Source organism: Cercospora kikuchii (genome assembly GCF_019650295.1).
Source record: "Cercospora kikuchii DNA, contig_00004, whole genome shotgun sequence".
Taxonomy (NCBI): domain Eukaryota; kingdom Fungi; phylum Ascomycota; class Dothideomycetes; order Mycosphaerellales; family Mycosphaerellaceae; genus Cercospora; species Cercospora kikuchii.
Window position 1 is genome coordinate 1,432,565 of NW_025408585.1, and position 19,812 is coordinate 1,452,376.

At 53.7% G+C, this 19,812-nt stretch overlaps 7 protein-coding genes across 8 annotated transcripts; 3 read left to right on the top strand and 4 right to left on the bottom strand.

Annotated features, from left to right (window-relative positions):
* Positions 1–1,187: 1,187 nt before the first annotated feature.
* CKM354_000679300 (uncharacterized protein) lies at positions 1,188–2,725 on the bottom strand (the record flags this gene model as incomplete). The annotated part of the gene is made up of 3 exons (XM_044802125.1): positions 1,188–1,266; positions 1,329–2,367; positions 2,428–2,725. 3 exons carry the CDS (start codon positions 2,723–2,725, stop codon positions 1,188–1,190), a joined length of 1,416 nt encoding a protein of 471 aa, XP_044658060.1.
* A 2,409-nt stretch (positions 2,726–5,134) lies between these two features.
* On the bottom strand, positions 5,135–6,355 carry CKM354_000679400 (uncharacterized protein; the record flags this gene model as incomplete). Of its 2 annotated transcripts, XM_044802126.1 has the most annotated exons (4): positions 5,135–5,394; positions 5,443–5,578; positions 5,629–5,996; positions 6,055–6,355. In XM_044802126.1, the coding sequence occupies 4 exons, from the start codon at positions 6,353–6,355 to the stop codon at positions 5,135–5,137; spliced, it is 1,065 nt and encodes a 354-aa protein (XP_044658061.1). The 2 variants fall into 2 exon arrangements, with proteins under 2 accessions (XP_044658061.1, XP_044658062.1); XM_044802127.1 differs by having other exon boundaries at positions 5,135–5,578.
* Positions 6,356–8,053: 1,698 nt separating this feature from the next.
* CKM354_000679500 (uncharacterized protein) lies at positions 8,054–12,227 on the top strand (the record flags this gene model as incomplete). The annotated part of the gene is made up of 3 exons (XM_044802128.1): positions 8,054–8,069; positions 8,145–8,713; positions 8,763–12,227. The coding sequence occupies 3 exons, from the start codon at positions 8,054–8,056 to the stop codon at positions 12,225–12,227; spliced, it is 4,050 nt and encodes a 1,349-aa protein (XP_044658063.1).
* Positions 12,228–14,127: 1,900 nt separating this feature from the next.
* Positions 14,128–15,004, top strand: CKM354_000679600 (uncharacterized protein; the record flags this gene model as incomplete). Its single annotated transcript, XM_044802129.1, has 4 exons — positions 14,128–14,243; positions 14,296–14,537; positions 14,647–14,735; positions 14,978–15,004. The coding sequence occupies 4 exons, from the start codon at positions 14,128–14,130 to the stop codon at positions 15,002–15,004; spliced, it is 474 nt and encodes a 157-aa protein (XP_044658064.1).
* A 533-nt stretch (positions 15,005–15,537) lies between these two features.
* Positions 15,538–16,523, bottom strand: CKM354_000679700 (uncharacterized protein; the record flags this gene model as incomplete). The annotated part of the gene is made up of 2 exons (XM_044802130.1): positions 15,538–16,399; positions 16,453–16,523. The coding sequence occupies 2 exons, from the start codon at positions 16,521–16,523 to the stop codon at positions 15,538–15,540; spliced, it is 933 nt and encodes a 310-aa protein (XP_044658065.1).
* Positions 16,524–16,828: 305 nt separating this feature from the next.
* On the bottom strand, positions 16,829–17,236 carry CKM354_000679800 (uncharacterized protein; the record flags this gene model as incomplete). Its single annotated transcript, XM_044802131.1, has 3 exons — positions 16,829–16,951; positions 17,013–17,087; positions 17,150–17,236. The coding sequence occupies 3 exons, from the start codon at positions 17,234–17,236 to the stop codon at positions 16,829–16,831; spliced, it is 285 nt and encodes a 94-aa protein (XP_044658066.1).
* Positions 17,237–17,932: 696 nt separating this feature from the next.
* On the top strand, positions 17,933–19,573 carry CKM354_000679900 (uncharacterized protein; the record flags this gene model as incomplete). Its single annotated transcript, XM_044802132.1, has 4 exons — positions 17,933–18,076; positions 18,124–19,083; positions 19,171–19,302; positions 19,373–19,573. The coding sequence occupies 4 exons, from the start codon at positions 17,933–17,935 to the stop codon at positions 19,571–19,573; spliced, it is 1,437 nt and encodes a 478-aa protein (XP_044658067.1).
* Positions 19,574–19,812: the final 239 nt, after the last annotated feature.

The window sequence follows — 19,812 nt, forward strand, 5'->3', positions numbered from 1 at the left end:
CGGGTGCGGCCTCTCAGCCTCGCGTTGCATGAGGTAAAACTTCACAGACTTGAGTTCTCCCCAGGGTGAGTTTCCTCCGACACGACAACTGTGTACGCTACAGCGCTTTGTCGTCCCAGCGAACAAAATCAGGATGCAAGCTGGGTAGCTAATCACTCCACGAGGTGACGCATACCATTCTAACGTCACGGTCCCGAGCGAGCCTGCGAATACTCCTAGGCTTTTATCCTTCGTGTTGCAGTGTGCTTTGCATGCGAATTGTTCTCAGTCAATGTAGCCCAATGTTATACGTGATCTTGGTGTTAGCCTGGCGCGAGGCTCACCATCTGTGTCGAGGTGCAAGGCAGGTAGGAGGTAGGTAGAAAGGGCAAGGTGGTAGTGGCAGGCGTTGGGGGTGCACGACCGCTTGTATCCATGTCAGACTGCATCTCCCCGAAGCCGCCGATGTGGACAAAAGAATCAACGTAGGAGGTCCTTCTGCGTACTTCCCAGAGCGTCGCGCCTACTTCCTAACTCCTTCCAACCGTTACACCCACTACATTGTTCCTTCCGAAGTCCTTGTCACCTAAGGAGCGTCTAAAAGCACACAGGCGAACGCGACTACTACTGTGTGAACGCGGAAGCAAGAGCGAAAGTAACGTGTTCGGCACTGGCATACATGTACCTTTTCTCCAAAGCAATCTCGACAGAGGTAGGACATCTTGCCCTGGCCATCATTTGTGGCAAGATACGGAAATCGTACACCAATTCCTTGCACACCGGTCAAGTGTTCTATAAATCGTCTCACCCCTGCAGAGGCCCTCGGAACATGCGGAGCCAGAAGCTAAGTTAGCCAGCATTGTCAGGGAAGCGCCAGATGTGACGCCTCCAATGCAAGGCACGACGCGAACGATAATCACAACGTTCGTGGGACCGAGACAGCAAACACGCAAGATAGGACAATGCCTCTGAGTAGGAATGATAGCACTGCCTAACGTCAATATAGACCGAACAGACGTGCACACACTAGTTCTGATGAATATATTCGGTTGTAGTATTTATATCGGGGATATCACAAGTCGGCCGTCTCATGCAACAAGGGAATTCTCGCTAATCCATCAAAGAAGGCAAAAAGACAACAACTCGCTGTAAGCTCATGCTTTCTGGCCTCCACGTTTCAGACAGACGGACAGGCCGCTGCTGCTGGATTAAGGCCACCAGCCCATGGTCTTGTAGCTCTCAATCACAGCTTCGACTTCTTCTTTTGTAATTCGTTCATGCTGTGGCCTGTTGAGAAGATGAATGTCAGTGATCGTAAGCCACAAGCAGACAGTGGGGAAGATGCTCACCTGAACCCAACAACCGTTTCAAACCTCGACCCGTCAATACTCAAATCGGCATCTCTCAGGATTTCTTTCTCCATGAAAGGACTCAAAGGACCACCCTTGTCTGTGATTCCCGCTGCCTCCTGCAAATCCGCCCAGTCATCCAGCGTGTCATCGTTCACATCGTCAACCACATGTTCCAGATTTAACCTCGCAAATGTGTTGACCAGAGCATTTTGGAAACCGGTTTCGATGCCAAATATATCCTTGATGATTGCAGCCATGGTCGCTTGTTTCGTCTGTCCTTGATCGACCACGTTGAAAACGAGCGCGCCGCGCGAGTCGCCCGCCGTGCCAGGTATTGAATCGTTCTTCGATCGCCATTCGGCCGCGACCCAGCAGGCGCGTGCAGCATCTTCGACATGGAGGGTATTTGTTCGGAGGTCGCCGTTCCAGAGCCACTTCATCGTCTCTTTTTCTCGGCTCTGGTATACCCGTGCCAGAGCTAGTTGTGTGCCCAACCAGCCTCGTCCGCCGTATGGGCCGTACACGTTTGGAAATCTCAATATGACAAGCTTCAGCCCGTCGATCTTCGCCAGTTCTTCTTCCGCCTGTAGTTTCCACTTGGCCTGTTTCGTGTGTGGTTTCGTGGTCTTGTCCGTCTCTTTCACTGGGGTCTTGTTGGGGTTGTACACAGTTCCAGTGCTACATTCCACAAACGCCTTAACACCTCTTTTTGCGGCCTCTTTGCCAACTGTGAGACTGAGCTGGTAGCTTCTCAGCTTGTACACTTCATCCTCTTGCGAGAATCGCGTTTCTCCTCCGCAGTTGAAGACATAATCGAATGCTCGCTTTGCGCCATTGGGTCCAGGAGGGAGGTCGAATATACGATCCTGCGATTGTTCTCGTGATGCATCTGCTTGGAGAAAATTGGCATCGGAGCATGCGTCCCGGAACTCTGGTGCGAGGGCTGCTAATTGAGGGAGCTGCTTGTCGACCAGCCGTAGTGTCGAAGCAAGCTTGTTCGTGTGGATATAATGTGCCAGATATCGTCCGATATAGCCTAAGCACACACTGGATCAGTATACTGGCACCGACCACCACCGCTCAGCACATCACATACCCAGGCCTCCAATGATAAGCACCGCCGGCCGCGAGTCGGGCTCTATTGATGCTGCAGCGGGTGTTTCCGATGCTGTTTGGTCTGCCATGCCATTTTCCGTGGGAGGCGCAACATCTGCAGATTGGCTCTCTGCAGGTTGCGACTCTTGTTGCACGGCATTTCCATCGCCGTTGGTTAGCGATTCCTCCCCCTTGCTCGTATCGCCGTTGGCGGTCGCAGCAGCATCGGCGGGAGTGATTCCGGCGGGGTCCAACTCTCCATTTGCAGCGGCGGCAGGCGCGCCGTTGACGTCCGCCATGAGCACACACGTTTAGCCTCCTCGCTGCTCGGCGGATGCCCGTTTGCTTTTGGCCGAGTGTCGGATTCGGGGTGAAGCTCGAATTGTCAAAAGGAAAAACGGTCTTTCCAGTGAATGACTTCTTAGCTTGGGCCGTTGATGCGCTGGTGTCGATGAAACAGAGGACCAGGGAGTGCAGGAGCTCGACGACCAGGTTCCACCACGGTAAGGACCGACTAGTTCGAACAAGTGCAACAATGGCCTGTCTGGCGTGCGCGCGTGCGTGGGCGCGAGGGCGCTTCGCTTGCCAGGCACGCAGTCAGAAGGGCGTCAGTGTTAGACGCGACTCAGAGCACCGCACCACGCAGGATTGCCGGGCGGAGCGGACGAAGGGAGAAGTCGGAAGCGATTGACTGCACACCGACAGGCTGTCAATGTACGGAGTCAAATGCAATGCAATCGTGAAGAACGCAAGAAGACAAGTCAGCCCGAGCACGAGAGCAAGAGGAAAAGGCAAGCAAGCCACCAAGGGACCCGAAAAATCCTCACAACTACGCAGCAAGGCCGCTGCGGTACCTGCATAGGCTACATGTACGATGATCAGCTCCAGCAGTGCATGGAAAAGGGTTGCGCATGAATCGCTGCAGCAACACATCTCCAAGCCCAACCCACTAGGCCCAGCCCTCTCCAATGGCCGCTGAGTCCATTGAACTCGTGCATGTGTAGCTCCATGCAGGCTCCAGGGAAGCCGAGACACTTGCCCACGCTTTGTTGAAATGGTTTCTGCGTCCACCATCATAGCCCATTACTGTTACAAACGCGGCCGTCCGACGTCAATGGCGGCACATGACCGTTTCCTCGTCGCGGCAACATGCCCAACGTAGAACAACCGCAAAGGGCAATTGACAAGCAATAGTCTGCACGCACGTCTTGTCCGAATGGGAAGGTAGTGGACATGACCATTATCGTTCGACCCAAACTTTGGCAACTTTGGCAACTCTCCAAGGCTTTGCAAAATTCCCGGAAGAAATTAAATAAACTATTTGCGTTGCAATATATCAAAGTATTGCGCCATGTAGTCCCAAAGCAGCAAGAGCCACGATTCATGGTCACTGTATTGATTTTCCAACAACCACATCGACATCATCATCGTCATGCATCTGCACACAAAACGATCTCCTGCACTTCTGCACAGGCACAAACCTCTTCATCAAAGAAAATCCCACGCCGCATCATCGTCCCCGCACAAAAGCACAAGCCCACATGCATTCATTAATCCTCTTTCCCCTACCACATGCATGAAATATGCCGGTGCCCTGCATGAAAACACGCTCGAGCATACTGCATCTGCATCCGCTTCACAGGTATCGCCCGTTACATGTGCATTCCCTCGGAGAACCTCAGCACACCATGTGCGATGAAGCAACGAGAAGTGATGAACTACTCAACGAACCCCGAAAATCTCCCTTGACGTTATTTTAGCCGCCGTGGACGCCCGCGGCTAGTGAAACCAGTTCATGAGCACCAAACGGATTGAGGGTTGGCGTGGTTGGTGGTTGGTTGTCAGTTTTTCGCACCTTCTACATGCAGTGCGGAAAGCGCGAGAAGCGCCATGCGTAGTAGTGAGAGACTGGCAGGCAAGCAGAAGAAGTGACGCGTGCAGATGTGTTTTGCCGGCTTTTAGTTTTCGCGGTCTCATGCAGGTTGCAACATGAGGACAATGTCTCGGATCTTGCGCGTATGGTAGTCGCCAGTGATGTGGAGGAATAGGACACTTGTCCTGGATCATGCTGATAAGACTAGTAACTACATACGTATACACATGGTATTGTGGAGCGTCGTCACTGTCGCGCGACGCGTCCACCTATCGAACATGCTTCAACATTGGCGATGCTGGTTAATTGGTATCGTCCGGTGACATCGCTTCTGGCTTTCTGAGCGCCGAACTAGACTTTCCCGCCGCGTCGTGCCGTCTTGCTGGCCGTACCTTGTTAACGATAAGTTAGTCTCTAACACTGGCGGCTGTTGCAAACAGGCCGCTTCCTTGCTCTTTCGGGTGTCTGGCCAGCAATCGACTTCGACGACTCCAACCTCACGTCCCGCAGAGTCGAGAAGGCATTGCGTGATAAGAAGCCATTTCACAACAACGGCCACTAAAAGTGTCCGGCCTCAAGCGCCAACTTCCTAGAACGCAAGTGCCAAAAGGTTTTCACGCCTTCCAAATCGTGCATGCCGCTCTACCAAGACCAAGAAGAGGCGCAGGCTCTTGCACTTGCACTCACAATGCCAAGTTCGCGCATGCGCAGTAAGTGAGGAGCCGAACTCCACTCGCGTATGCAAAGCGCACAATAATCTCTCCTGCAGTAGTGTTGTGGATCCAGATCCACGCGCTGATAGTGACGAACGGGACAGAACAAATCTCGTCCTCTTTCAGGTATCATCTTCGATCGGCTCATGGCAAAGCAGGCAGTAAAGGTCTTGCGCATACGCTTCGCCGCCTTTCGGGGTAACCACAATTTCGGACTTCGTTGCTGGAATGTCGTTGGCACCATGCGGCTCGCCCTTGAGATACACCTCCGAAGCGACAGTTTTCTTCTTGTTTTCAGCATATGCTGTCGGTGTGGCGCGCGCCTCCTCGTTGGCTTCATTCTTAGGCCGGGTTGTGAGTTCTCGTTTGGTCTTCTTCGCGGCTGCAACGGCGTCAGTGAGTGCTGGAGATTGCTGTCCTTGGAACCCACCATTCTCATGTTCCCGGAGAGCATCCTCTGCGAGGCACTTCACATGCAGCCATTGGCGACATGATTCACGCGAGCATTGGATTATTATCTGATCCGGGTTCGCTGGGACCTTATCCCGGCAGATCTTGCGCAGCTCCTGCAAACTGTCAGTCAGGCGTACCATACCCTCGACGCAACTGAACTGACCGAGTACTTCCTGGTGACCAGATCATACGTCTGTCTCCAAAAGTATTGATCCTCGATTTCGGCACTATCGTCATCTTTGTCATCCAGGGCTACCACATCCAGAGTGCCATTGACCGACATGGCATCGATAATGTCCATTTGATTGGACACAATCAGCTCATGTTTTCCGTGATACTGTTTGCGACCCGACTCCAAGTCTTCTGGGCGATTGAGCCACGCGACTCTTATGTAAACATGTTCACTGTCCAAGGCTCTGACCTCGAGCACTTGCGCCTTCCATTGTGCTTCGCTCTCCATTCTCATGTCCTCGGTGGCCTCGTCGTGTTTCACCAGGATGCATTGGCCCGTCGCGATGCTTTCTGAGCCCACTGCACAGACTTGTTTAGCAGGCCAGACATTGGTGTGTATATGGTAGCCATTTCTTACCTGTAAACTTTTTGTACCTTCTCAGGCTCTCCCATTTGTCGCGCGGCTTTACTTCATAGAGCACTTGCAAGTCCTTAACAAGCAAGCCCTCCTCCAGGTGCATGTCCTCATCGCGCTTACGCTTACGCGTGGCTGAACTGATTGTGACATTGAAAGGATTGTTCGTCCTGTCCAGCCATTCCTTTAGGCGCTCCCTATCCTGCTCATCCAAATCGGTAGGTTGTGCTGCCGACGTTTTCGTATGCTTGCCGTTCGTTTCGCCTTTCGTCACGCCGTTCGTTTTGGACTTCGTCGGTGCCATGTCATTCGGTCGCAGGTGGTACGCGCCGGGCTGTTGTCAAGCAGGCGTCAGAGGGGGGTCACGACAGGAGGGTCGCGGGCGTGAGGGCAATACTCAAGCGTGAGCAATACGGGAGCTTAGTGCAATAGTGAGGTCAATTGAGCGCGAAGGCGGAACGCGTCAAGTGGAGAGGTATGGAGAGCGTGTGCGACGTGTCTCACGCGTAGGCCGCCAGCCGATGCAGCTTGCTGCGTGAGCTCGGCTCGCTTTTCGCTTTGTCAGTGCATCAGGCAGTAAGGCATCAACTGACCAGTGCAGACGGAGACGGCAGACGGCTTCTCGTTGCATCCAGACCCGACCACGGGCTCGACAGCGTTGCTTGCTACCGGTTTGAGCTTGCCTTCGATATCTGCAGCGTCGGGAGCAGCTACCAGCGATGCGGCGGAGCTTTCTCGCCGTATCTTGCCCGCAGACAGAGCGGCTGGGTCAAGATAGAGAGAGCGAGCCATTGCCCGCGGCGAAAGGAAGGCTATTGCTTCTGTGGCGTTCACTAGCCGCAGCGAGTGGCAGGTTTTTGGTTGACGCCATGCCTTCACTTTCGATCAGAACGACGGCCGGTTCTCAACGGTTGTACATATGCTCGTCAAAGGCTGATCATGATGGGCTCCCACCGGATCGCCGTCGTCCCGATGGATCGAGTGTGTAGAGAGAGGGTGTGCGCGAGACAGGAGAGACAACGTGCCATGAAATGAATACGCTCCTTTTCCCGCAGCGTGCTCTGCGTACTCGAATACGAAACGCGAGCGACTAGCTGGGCGGACAGCGGCGAGACATGGCTGTGATGGGGGGCGCCTTGCAGCCGTGCATGCAGAAGACACTCAATGACATGCCCATTTCGGCCATTTGGCCATGCCAAGCAGCGTATGGGCCGTGGCGATTCGTTTGAGCCTCGTAAGCTCCGGATCGGACGGTCGCGGACATGGAATAGAGCACAGTAGCAGGTGGAGGATTATGGGGAAGAGAGACGTGTGCAAGGTGCACGAGTACTTCTTGCCAGTGCCCGTCTGAGCTGCCTTCTCCCACTTCCATTGCCCTCACCACCACAGCGCCGTCGTCAACTCCCACCACGCCGTACGACACAGCCCGCGGAGGTCCTCCGGGAGTGCCGGCAGAGCAGAGGTGTATGAGGCTCTTTGCGCAACCAAGCAGACCAGACTTTCCTAAACGACTGGGCCTTCTAGGTTAAGGCTCGTGCAGCGCCCGCGCCAACGAGCGTCATCAGCAGCATCATCATCATTATTATCGGCGCGCTGCTTGTGTGCTTGCTGGGCCCGTGTGTCCGTGAGAGGCGGTGGTCGTATAGGAAATAATATTTCCTGCGCGCCGCTGCTGCTGCCGCCGCTGCACTGCACCGCGCCCGCCCACGACCTTGCCCGCCAACGGCAACCCGGCTCCGGCCAGCTTTCACCACATGAGCGTCAGCCGCGAACACCTTTGATTCTCCGGTCTGCCCAGCAGTTGCTGAGCCCGACCCCAGGGAAAATTACGCGTCGAAGCAGTGATAGCAGCAGTGATCGCCGAGCGTGACGAAAGACCCAGCGCATCCCCCATTCACGACGGCCTCGCCCTCTATATACTGCCGCTGTCCCACTGCGGCTGCCGATTGCGCGGCTTTGTGTGCACAAAGACCCGGCGTGCAGGTTGAGAGCGTGGTACAACATGCCTCGCAACAGAGGTACGTCCATCCCGAACCACTCCTGCGGCTTCACGCTGCGTCATGTAGCAAGTGGCTGACGAGCGTTGCGTGCAGTTTTGTCCTTCATGTCCCAGTGGGGCGGAGGACCGCGATCGCCAACGACCGAGGACGTCAAAGAGGCGCCGCCCAGACAAAAGTCAACGCCTCCGCCGCGCGATCCTTCACAGAGCGAGAAGCTGCGCAAGCTGAACACCGACGTTGACACCCCACAATCCATCCGTGGCTACAGGGCAGATGCTTTGGGCCAGGCATCACCACATTCGCCGAGCACGCAGTCACGAGCAAGAGCAGAGTCCAGGGCGAATACGCGTCCGAACAGCATGATCCAGACATACAACCCGCCGCAGATGGAGTTGGCGACCGACACGCCGCCCGAGCTGGCGCCCATCTTCAGCTATCTGAACAGCCATAGCAATAAGTTGTACCAGGAGGGCTATTTCTTGAAGCTGCACGATCTGGACTCCAGCGGCCGGCCGAGTCGCGACCGTACGTGGACCGAGTGCTTTGCGCAACTAGTGGGCACGGTCCTGTCTCTCTGGGACGCGGCTGCCCTGGACGCAGCTGGCGAGGATGGCGAGGTTGTGCCGACTTTCATCAACTTGAGCGATGCGTCGATCAAAATGGTGAGCAGAACAAGCAACGAGCGGGCGGGAGATGAGCTGACTTTGGCAGATTGAGTCCCTTCCCATGAATGGCGCCGCCGGAGGCAGCCTCCAGAATGTCCTCTCGGTATCGACTGCAGCCAATAATCGCTACCTACTGCATTTCAACTCTCTCAATTCCCTCACACAATGGACTGCGGGCATTCGCCTGGCCATGTTCGAGCATTCCACGCTCCAGGAGGCTTATACCGGATCTTTGATCGCCGGAAAAGGTAGATATCTGAATGGCATCAAGCAGATAATGGAACGCACTAGGTTTGCCTACGATGACTGGGCTCGTGTTCGCTTTGGAGCTGGCACCCCCTGGCGACGATGCTGGTGCGTCATCTCTCCGCCAGACGAGAAGGAATGGCAGAAGTCGCAAAAGTCGTTGAAAAAGGGCAGCGCGTACACTCGACCCCAGCTACCGAAAGGCGACATTAAATTCTACGACACGAGAAAGGTGACGAAGAAGACGAAACCAATCGCCACCATCAGCGATGCGTACGCTGCATATGCCATTTACCCACAGTCAAAACCACTCGTTGAGCAGTCAACGCTTGTGAAGCTGGAAGGTCTCGTCACAATCCATGGCGGACAAGAGACTACAACCGAAGGCTTCGTGTTTGTGATGCCAGAAGTCCATGCCGCCGTTAGCGGTTTCGAAATGATGCTGAGATGGTTGTTCCCGGTCTACGATACGTTTGGCCTTTACGGCAGACCCACCCGACTCATCGCAGACACACTCGATGCCAGAGGCTTGATGTTTGCTATGCCCAAAGACCGTAGATACGGTTATTTGGACATTCTAGATGTCTCTGGGCTTATACACGAGAAAGGAAGCCAGAACTGGAGTGAACGACAGTGGCGCAAAGAATTGAGGAAGCTCACCTCTGTTCGGATGACCACAGCGTTGGAGAACGGCGATCGTGGTGTGGGCTCGAGGCGCAACACAATGAGCCGGAACTCGCTTCCTCCGTCCAAGAATGGCGTTCAGCTCCAACACGCAGCGATACACTCCACGCCAGGGTCGCGGTCAGCTTCTCCACACAAAATGGCTCCAGGAAATGTGCGGCCCCCAAGTCGCACGGATTCTGCGCCCCCTACAGCATTCAATAACAGTCCGCACAAACGATCAGTGTCCGACGCGCCTGGCTACCGCAGACACATGGCCGAGACTCCATCACGACTCTCGTACGAACAGAATATGCGAGACGATGATCAGCCGCCAGCTCCGCCACGACATGGAGGTGTACTTGGCTCGAACGGCACGCAATCACCAAGCCCTATCGAGCGTGTGCATTCGGATGACAGACTGTCCACGAATTCGCCATACGAGGAAGTGGCAGCAGCAGCATCTCCATACCTGCCGCCACCGGAGCCCGTTGTATCACCTCCCGAAATGCAACACAACCCTCACAGTCGTCCAGCAGCTCAGCCACATGTGACACCAGAGCTCCGCCGTGCTCACTCCAACGTGGACGAAGACACTCTTCAGCAGATGCAAGACGCCGTGCGCAACGTGCAGCAAGAAGGTTATGCAATGCCTCAGGGCAACGAGCAGACACTTGCTTATCGTGAACCGCAGTACTTGCCCGTTGAAAGATCACACGGATATTCTGGCCACGGTGCATATCGAGGTGAAGAGAATCGTTTGGAGTCCATACCAGGCTCACCTTACCACGCCGTCAGTGGCGAATACTTTGACGCCAACGAAAGACCCAACATCGATGAGCTGGCTGCTAGAACGGAGCAGCGGCCGGAGCTGGCGCACAATCGCTCTTCCCAAAGCATCTCCCGCAAGCCGCTGCCGAATAGGCAGCTGCCACAAGTTCCGCAAGACGGACAATCCTCTGCTCGCAGTGGACAACAGGTGCGTGATGATGTGGAGACTCCCGCTTCTCCCCCGAGCCCTGCGGGGAGTTTCATTGTCGACCCGACTTTTGTTGACGAGGATCTGATAGCACGCGTATTAAATGACGACAGTGAGCGAACTAACACGATCGCCTCAACGGAAACACCAGACTACGCAAGTTCTGGTCGTTCTTCACTCGAAGAGCAGAAGAGGAAAGAGCAGCAGGAGAAGAAGGCATTTGAACGACGAGGCAAGCTCAAGACAGTCGGCGATCCCACAATGAGCTCGGTTCCCGAACGAGCGTATGGATCTGGCAAGTTGGATACTTGGGACAAGGACAAAGCAGAGCAGAGCTCCGAGATACCCACAATCGAATTCGGACCCACTTATACATATAAAGTGCATAGCAGACCAAGCACAAGCGGGACCATGACACCAGGCGAGATGGGCAAACACCAGCGTTCGAAGTCTCGCGATCGTCTGCGTGAGAGCTCTGGCTCGCGAATGAGCAGCTACTTTGACGCTCCTGAAGGAAGTCCTGCTGAAAAACGACGTTCATCCTACTTTGCAGGTGCAAGGACTCCAACGCCTACCGGTATTGAAGCTCAGGAGCCTGCAGAGCCTTCCAGCAAGCGATCAAGCATGGCATGGGCACCGGGCGTTGCATCGGCAGGCAGTCCGTCATCGGGACTGACACCAGAACAATTCGTCCAGCTCAAATTCGAACAATCTCAGCGCCCTCAGTACGCGCCGCAACCTCAATACGCTCAACGTACCAAGTCGCTCGTCCCTCCAATCGCCCACAGCCGTAATTTCTCTACCAATGATCTTCCTCAAATGCGAAGATCGATGGCTAAGACCCCACCACCATTCCAGCGTTCAATTTCTGGTGACTGGACAATGCAAAGGGCAGAGTCGCCGCAGACTCCACCCAGTCGGCCACACTCCCGAGGTCTCTTGAGACGCTCGAGTGGTGCTACCCTACTCAACAGCACGCAAGCCGTCACTTTGAGCGCCAAGGAACGAACTCAGGTCTCTCGCATGACCGGGGCGCCACTCGTCAGCATGGCAGCCAACGAGGACAAGAGAAAGAAATTCGACTTGCCCAACGCAGGCCTCATCGGTGCTCTGGCAGATCGCGAAAGAGATCGAGCAAATGTTGATAGATACAGGAGCGGTGCCGTCCAAGGCGCGGTCGCGATGACGATTCAGCAGCAAGCGGAAGCTCAACAAGCAGCATTGCTTGCACAACAAGAGAGACAACAAGCAGCCCAGATGGCTGCTCAGAAGGCAGCACAGACTGCGCAATTCAATCAGATGGCTCACGAACGCGCACAGAGGATGTTGGCTCCACAACAAAGGTCGTCAATGTATCTGCCGCAACAGGCTGCTCAAGTGCAGCAAATGGCACCCCAGATGCAGCACAGACAGTCTTGGGCACCGGATACGATGCAGCAGCAACTCCTACAGCAGCAAATGCAGCTCCAGCAGATGCAGCAAATGCAGCAGCAGCAAGGTTATGGCATGGGTCAGCAATCTCAGGCTAGCGTGTACGGAGGCCAGTATGTACAGCAGCCGAGTTTTGGGCAGCAACAGCAGATGTACGGACAGCAGCAGCAGTACTACCAGCCGAGGAGGTGATCCATCAACTAGGTATTGATGATTCGGACTTGGTGACGAGAAGCACAGATGGCAGTCATGGTTGCAGCATTTTTAGTGGACATATGGCCGCTCTTTACACAGGTCGCGCAGTGTTCTCCGTAGAACGGATATTCTCTTATAGGATTAGAGCGGCATATGCAGGTGCACACGAAGTCGGATTGAAGGGGAGTGAGCACAACAATATGGACAGATAGACGAACATCAATAGAAAAGGTTCAGCGCATGGCGTGAGAAAGAATGAGCAAGTTGGCGCCTGTCGATGGTCCACACGCCGCCGCTGAGTGGGCGCCCCAGTACAGTGAGGGACTTTTGTCTGAATGTTGGTCAAACGACAAATCTGCATGATCACGTCGGCCGGTCAGTCCACTGTCTATCGCCTGCCGGCGTCTTTCCGTGTGCTCGAGTCATGGGATACCTCGGTGTGTGGCTCAAGATGAGGTGATGTCGGAGGAGGCTTTGCTTGGCGGAAGGTGAAATCGTGGAAGTTGCACCAAGAGGCAAGAACGTTGCCAGCGACATCCACGTTTTCCTTCTACTTTCATCGCAAATTCGTGGACAACGGATAATGTCGTTCATCGTTCGTCTTACCCAGCTTGCCTCTGCTGTATGGCGCTGGAAAGAGAAGGCCCGGTCGAACGCCACGTCACACAGACATACGGCAATTTGTCGCCCTGTGGCTACATATGCGCGTCCTTCGATGTCCGCCCGACGCGTCTGCAAGGACTATTTCTATTTCTGCCGACCGGTGAGAATGAGAGCCTCAAGTCCAATCGTTCACCCGGAAGAGAACGCTCCCATTGGGGGTGCCTGCAGATGTTCAGGCCGTGTTGTCATACGGTCATACCTATGAGTAGAAGGAGCCTCACGCGCCCTTTCTACTGCTTGCTCCTCCATGGACGCCCTTTAATTCATGGTGCATGCCGCGCTGTCGCACTATGAGCCAGCAGCCGTACGAACGGGACGCCGATGACCACTTGATCAGGGCCCGCGCATTACCTGTGCAGTGAGGCGACTATAAAAAAGGTCTCTGAAGAGACTTGCTCATATTTTTCTCGACTTCTGCTCGAGGGACATCTCTTCTTGCAACTTTCACATTTTCGACAATTCCTGTATTCCTGAACGTACATTGTCGACTGACTCTCCCCTTCGCCAGCTTTCAGACCCCCGCGCGCTGGCCTTGCGGATTGTACCTTTTCCCTGAAGTATAAGTCGGCATCCACCTCGCAACGATCTGAACTATGCCAGAGCTATGTGCATATCAAGGATGAGTGCCGTGCATCCAGAACACGGGAGTCGGTGGGATTGAAGTGCTGGAGTACAAATGTCGACAAGATAGTGCACAAGGCTGAGGCTGCAAGGCATCAGCGCATCCGAAGGATCGGCCGCTGGTACCACACTCCCCTCGGCACTGTTTTGCGACAGTGAGAGTATCTCACGCCGGCCTTGCTATATCCTCGGTCACTGCGAAGGGCACGCTCGATCAAAGCCGAGCTTGCGCTCTCCTCACACCGGTCGTCGCGGCCCATGGGCAAATGTCGAAGGATCGCTCTGCCATTCGACGCCCATCTGCATTGCAGCGCACGTGATGAGAGGTGATTCGTCCCCCTTCGCAGCTGTGGAACAGGTTCAAGAGATGTGAGAGACTTCACGCGGAAAGTGCTGTCTGTGATGCGAAGCGATTGGAGGCGATTGAAGCACGATTGGGATGTACCATGCGTGGTGATGAGGCCGCAGCAGACGAGAGGCCGCATGGCGCCGCTGCCAGCAAGGCATTGCAAATGCTCGAGGGCGCCCTCAAAACTCATTCCGCACCTCTTTCCAACGGATCGCCCGCCACGAAAGACTGCTTTTACCGCTTCGAAAGACGACTTTGCGAAAGATGGCTGGCCAATTCCCGTGGATTGCAGAGACCCCTGAGTTAGATTACGCAACAACAGAGAGCAGCGGTGAACGCATAGAGGAACTTCACAGTCCTCCAACGCCTGAGGCGCAGGTGTGAGTTGGTCATCAAGTCCTCTGCAGAGACCAAGTGCTCATGAGACGATAGTGCCGGACTTGCTTCGTACCCAGGAGACTTCGTAGATCTATTTGCCGGCACGCAGTACGGGTATGAGCCAGGAGCGGACCAAGAAATTTTGCAGAACGACTTCGACGAAGAAGCAACATGCGCGCTCCATGCCACAATTGGCTTCGAAGGCCAACAAGCCGCCAACGGAGCATTCTGCCTGCCGTATCCCGCTCAAAGGTTGGGGTTTGGAGAGGTTCAAACGATTGGAGCCACAACCACGGGTGAGTACTTCCGCTCTCAGTCATTGAACACAAATTCCGGAGTCCTGCGAGGCCGAATCCTCAAAGATACACATAAAGCGCAAGGGGTCGTCGATGCTGACGTGCTTAGGACATGATTTACTAGCAACACCGTCTGCCATCCCATTCGAAGATGCTCCTTTCGTCCAACCGATCGAATCAGTTCCCTTCAACGAGCGGGTACAGGATCCAGATCATGTACCTCCACTCTTCACTCAGCCCCACGAAGACATCAGATCTTTTAATTGTGGTCAAGATCCTACGATCATCAACATAGACCACAATACATCGAACTCCCCTTCACCAAGAGCCTCGTCACAAGGCCCATTGAGCCCTTCTCCCTCCCAGCACATGCATAATCATCCGTCGGCAATACCAAGACACAAAGTCCGCATCTCTCCTCCACCCGCATCGGCGCCCAGATCAGTTCAGCGCGCTGCAACTTGTGAATGGTGCGGAAAAACCTTCTCCCGCCTAGGAGGCCTGCCAAGGCATCAGTCCTCATCGTGTCCGAAACGACCAATTGATGTGAGGGCGTCTTTATTTGCCTGCAATCAGTGCCCCGAGACAAGGACGAGGAGGGACAAGATTCAACTACATTGTCAGAAGAAACATGGACAGGAGGCTGGGAAGGAGAAATTCACGGAGAGAATGTAAGGACCCAAGAGACGGTTGCAGATGCTGTGTGATCGATCGATCGATGTTGGTGCCCATTGTCTATAGCGTGATCTGAAAGTTTTGAAATCAACTTTGATCTCTCTTTGATCGCTTTTACATCTCAAAATGGCACTATTGTTTCAGCGACGATCTTTCGTGTGGGACGAAATGATCATCTGTTCCAATGATGTGGTAGCTCAAGCCTCGAGGAAGAGTTGCAACGGCGATGATTGGTGTCATCGAGCAGAGCTTTCGTCGTCTGCTCCAAGCCGGGCCATGTATCATATCGTGAGCGACGGAGCACATCTGCGAATATTTCCAACGCTCAGTATTCGTCTTCCTTCTTGATTTCGACGTCGGTCTCGTGCTTTTCTTCTTCCTTCACAGTCCTTCTAGGACGCTCTCTCACCACAGTGACTCCAACCCAGTGCCTGTCTTCTTTCACTATGCCTCCTGTGTCATACTTGTCTTCCTGCTTAACTGTGACTTCAGCGCAGTGCTTGTCTTCTGCCTTCACACAGTACTTGTGGTCTCGCTCCGGAGTGCCTTCACGGGCGAATCTCGTACGGTAGCAGTTCTCGCTTCCTGGCATGTGCTCATGGTATCTGCACTTCGCAGCGGCCACGGAAGCTGAGTCGGGGTCTTTCTCTTTCAGTTTCTTCTTGAAGTCTGCAAGAAATTCGGGATGATCGTTATTGTTGACAGCTCTAGCTGCTTTGCGGGTTACCATTCGATGCACGAGGAGCGCGCGTGCCTTGGACCCAGGTGAAGTGAGGTTGTAGAGTATTTTTCGGAACCGCTGGTGAGGAAGCCAATATCGGTCCTCCTCCGCATCGTAGCTATTCCAGTGAGTGATCATTGCGTCGGTGATAGCATCGTGGAAATCTATGTCCAAGATTCTTGTCGCGAGGCGATAGGCCAGGATCAGTCTGGCAGTGACTCCATTTTTCTCAGGAGTCTCATGATCCTTGAGTCCAGCGTAGATTTTCCTGTCACGCAACCAGTTCACGTACAGGTCAAAGGTGGCGACGGGAATGTCTGGAAGTTCTATAGGAACAGCGATTTCTGCATTTGGGTTGGCAAAAATGGCTCTGAAATGCTCCGATGCTTGGCACAGTGTTTGTTTGTGGATAGAGAAAGAAGCACCAGTTGGTCCGACTTTGACTTTGATGGGAGGTGCAGTGAGGCTGCTTGTGTCAGCAGATATGTGCATTCTCGAGTGTGTCTCCAGATTACTCACTCGGTAGCTTGAGAGGCAGACTTGAGAACGCCTCCAAACATGTTCGGGTCGTAGGGCATGGAGCTTGTCATGGTGAGTGAAACGTCGTGGTTAAAAAGTTTTTGAATGTTGGTTAGGAAGAATGGGCGGAATTTGCTGCATTGTCAAAGCTCTGTAGGCTGTGAGACCAGTTCAGTTGCGTTTGGTCTCACCATCACTTCACTTGATGCAGCGCTGACTCGACCAGTACTTCTAGAGTATGCTCCCATTTCGCCGGCACAGCTGCGACAAGTCTGTAACACACGCAGATTCGTATCAAGTGTCATGTAGATATGTTGTTTCTCTCATGGCCGCATTCATTCATCATGAAGTGTCAAGACTTTGTTTCTCGATGCACTTATGCGTTGAAACCCAGCTTGCTCTTGAGCTCCTCCACGAATTCGACGTATTCCTTCTGCGCCTCCTCTGGCTTCGTTCCCTTCTCCACTTCTGCCTTCCATGCGTTGTACTTGGCCTTACCCTGAACGAGGAAAGACATGTTAGCGTGTTCGTTCGGTGTGCAAGGCAGGATTTGTGCGTACAGTCATGTCGAACATGCCAGGTGCGGTGGCCTTGGAGAAGTCTTCGCCAGTGCCAATCTTGTAGAGAGAGTACAGCTAAGTTGACTGTCAGCTGGATGGTGTCTGGGAGACAGCCTGCATGATGTGTGTTGTGTTACCTTCAGCAACTGGTCGTTGGTTGGCTTGCTCTTGAGCTTCTTGCTCTCCTCGGCAGCCTTCTGGAATTCAGCGGATTGCGCGACCATGTTGGCGGTGGTGTGAGAAGTCGGGGGGATGTTCTGAAACGTCTTTTGTTGTCGTTGGGGAGATGCAGGAAGTAGTGAGCAAGCTCCGGATCTTTGCTTGCTGCATCGTGTCCCGCCAAACAACCCGCGACTTCCCTGCTCGGTGCCCCGCTGAGGTCATGTGCCACGTGCACGAGGGCGTCTTGGCATAGACCACTCCCTTTCTTGCTACTCCATCATTTCTCCATCATCGTGTAACATCCAAGACGAATCACTTTCCACATCTGGCCATCGTAGCACAAGATTCCTGAAGCGATATCACCAGAGACCGGTCCTAGAGCTGCTGGTCCCTCACGTTTGAAGCATGGCAATGCATAGTCGCACATTAGGGTTCGCAAGATGAAATCTCATCGATATCGATCAGGTTCTACCTGAGGTGGAAAAATCCCAGTGATGATGTTCCTGTGGATGCCTCCAGGATCAGAACCCTGCGAACACAGCTTTTCATGCAAAGCCATTGGAGACGATTTCATGCACTGACAGCAGTGACTGGGATATTAATTTTGCACATGAAATACGCTCCTCCTCCGAGATCGACAGCTCGCTTCGAGAGTTTTGCCAGGCGAGTTTTCTAGCCGAGGCGAGAGAGAAGGTCGTTGCACACCAGGATGGCATCGAGCGTAGGTACAGAACTATATGATCATGTCTCAGGGCATCATGACCTTGAAACGCGTGGACAAAGCGCGTGAATCCCCATCGAGCATCGCCGCTAAACTTCGTGAGAGGCTACTGACAGCTGCTGCTCGAGAAGGGCGCTTTGAGTACCAAAGACCAGAACACCATCTTGTTAGGAAGCGAAGGGTACATTCAATCACCGACCATTATGATATAACGCTGAGAAGTAAAAGGCGGGCGAAACATCACATGCAGTGTCGTACTCCAGACTCCCTACACATGAACAACAGCTGTTCCCCAAGATCTTTGCCTTTGATCTTCACGAGGAAACCAACATTGCAATATCACCCGCAGCGGCGTTCAGCCTACGATGCGTGCTCCATCGATCCAGGCCTCAGCACGCTAGTGGAAAAGCAGATATGCTTCCGTTCGAGAATCCCAGTACAATGACTGCGCTCTGGGACGGGCTGGCTTTGCCGTCGTCATATCTGCATCTGGCTAATGGCTATCTGTCCACAGCACAGTCGCACGAAATTCAAGACGGCGATGAAGGTGCCACGGGATTCGCACTCACAGTCTACTCCCTCAGTAAGCAAGGAGATTGGTCGATGGCGCTGTCCCACAACTCTCATACCAGGAGTACCTCAGTATTCTGGAGCCTGCAAGATGGAGTGGATGCTGACACATTGGTCAATGACCTTTGTGACTTCCAGGAATACGGCTGGCATCCAATGCTGTTACCCTGCATCATGTTCGCGAGTGTGTTGCGTATGGCCACTGAACGACGGCAGTCTATCAAAGCACGTTTGCAAACTTTGGAAAAGACTATGGCACGAATCAATACCTATTCAGCAGACTCCAACATCGCCGAGGTTTTCGAGCAACGTCACTTCTCGCAGGAACTCAAACAGCTCTTCGAGCTCCTTCAAAGCTGTCGACATGATCAGGGGAGTCGCGAAGGACGGTATGACTTCTGGCGAAGTTTCCATACAGTGATTAAGAGTGGATTTGAATATACGAAGCAGTTCATGCAGGCACAGATAGCACACGCTGCGCGAGCACAGGATTACGATCATGCTTTCGCTCAACACGAAGACCTCCAGGAGTGGTTTACCCTTACGTGGATCCAATTAGAAAGCATCATGGCTCGCGACCAGGACCACAATACTCGAGTCGACAATGTCTCTGACATGGTTGGTCTCACTCTCTGGCCATTCTGCCGAGTTCTGATACACGGTACTTCAAACTTTCCTGAATGCATTAATTGACAGAAACTGTAGCTATACAATTTGGTCCAACAACGCGACATCCGCCCGCAATCGCGCATCGCACGAGCTTCGCAACGCGACAGCCAAGATATGAAGTTCATTGCTCTGTTGGGCTCGATTTTTCTGCCTGCGAGTTTGATTGCTGTAAGCGGGCTTCGTGCACGGAGCGGGAAATGCGACTTATCTGTACACATGTGCTAATTCCCGAGCGCAGACCATATTCAATGTCTCGGAATTCGTCTTCATCGAAGGCGCTGCGCTGTTTGGAGTCTATGTAGGGATCACGGTCCCTTTTGTTGCCGTCATGTTGATCTTGTGCACGACAAGAGAGGAGCTGGGAAGCTGGTTTGGCAGAAGGATTTATCGGCGAGCAGGGGGGGCAAGCGATGAGAACGTAGAGAAAGGACACAACTAAGCTTCCCTCACGTTCACAGTCCGACATAAAACAAGGCAGTCTTTCTCACTATGGGCGTCATCCTTTCCAATAGATTGCTTTTGGTTGGGTAGGGCCAGCAACGAATGACTCGACAGCTCCTTTCACGATCTCTGGCTGCGCAACTGGACTGATTTCAGTGGCATCGCATGCAGAAAGATCTGGTCACACCTGGAGATACCATGACGTCGGAGATCCACTGGCGAACACGCTGCCCAAGT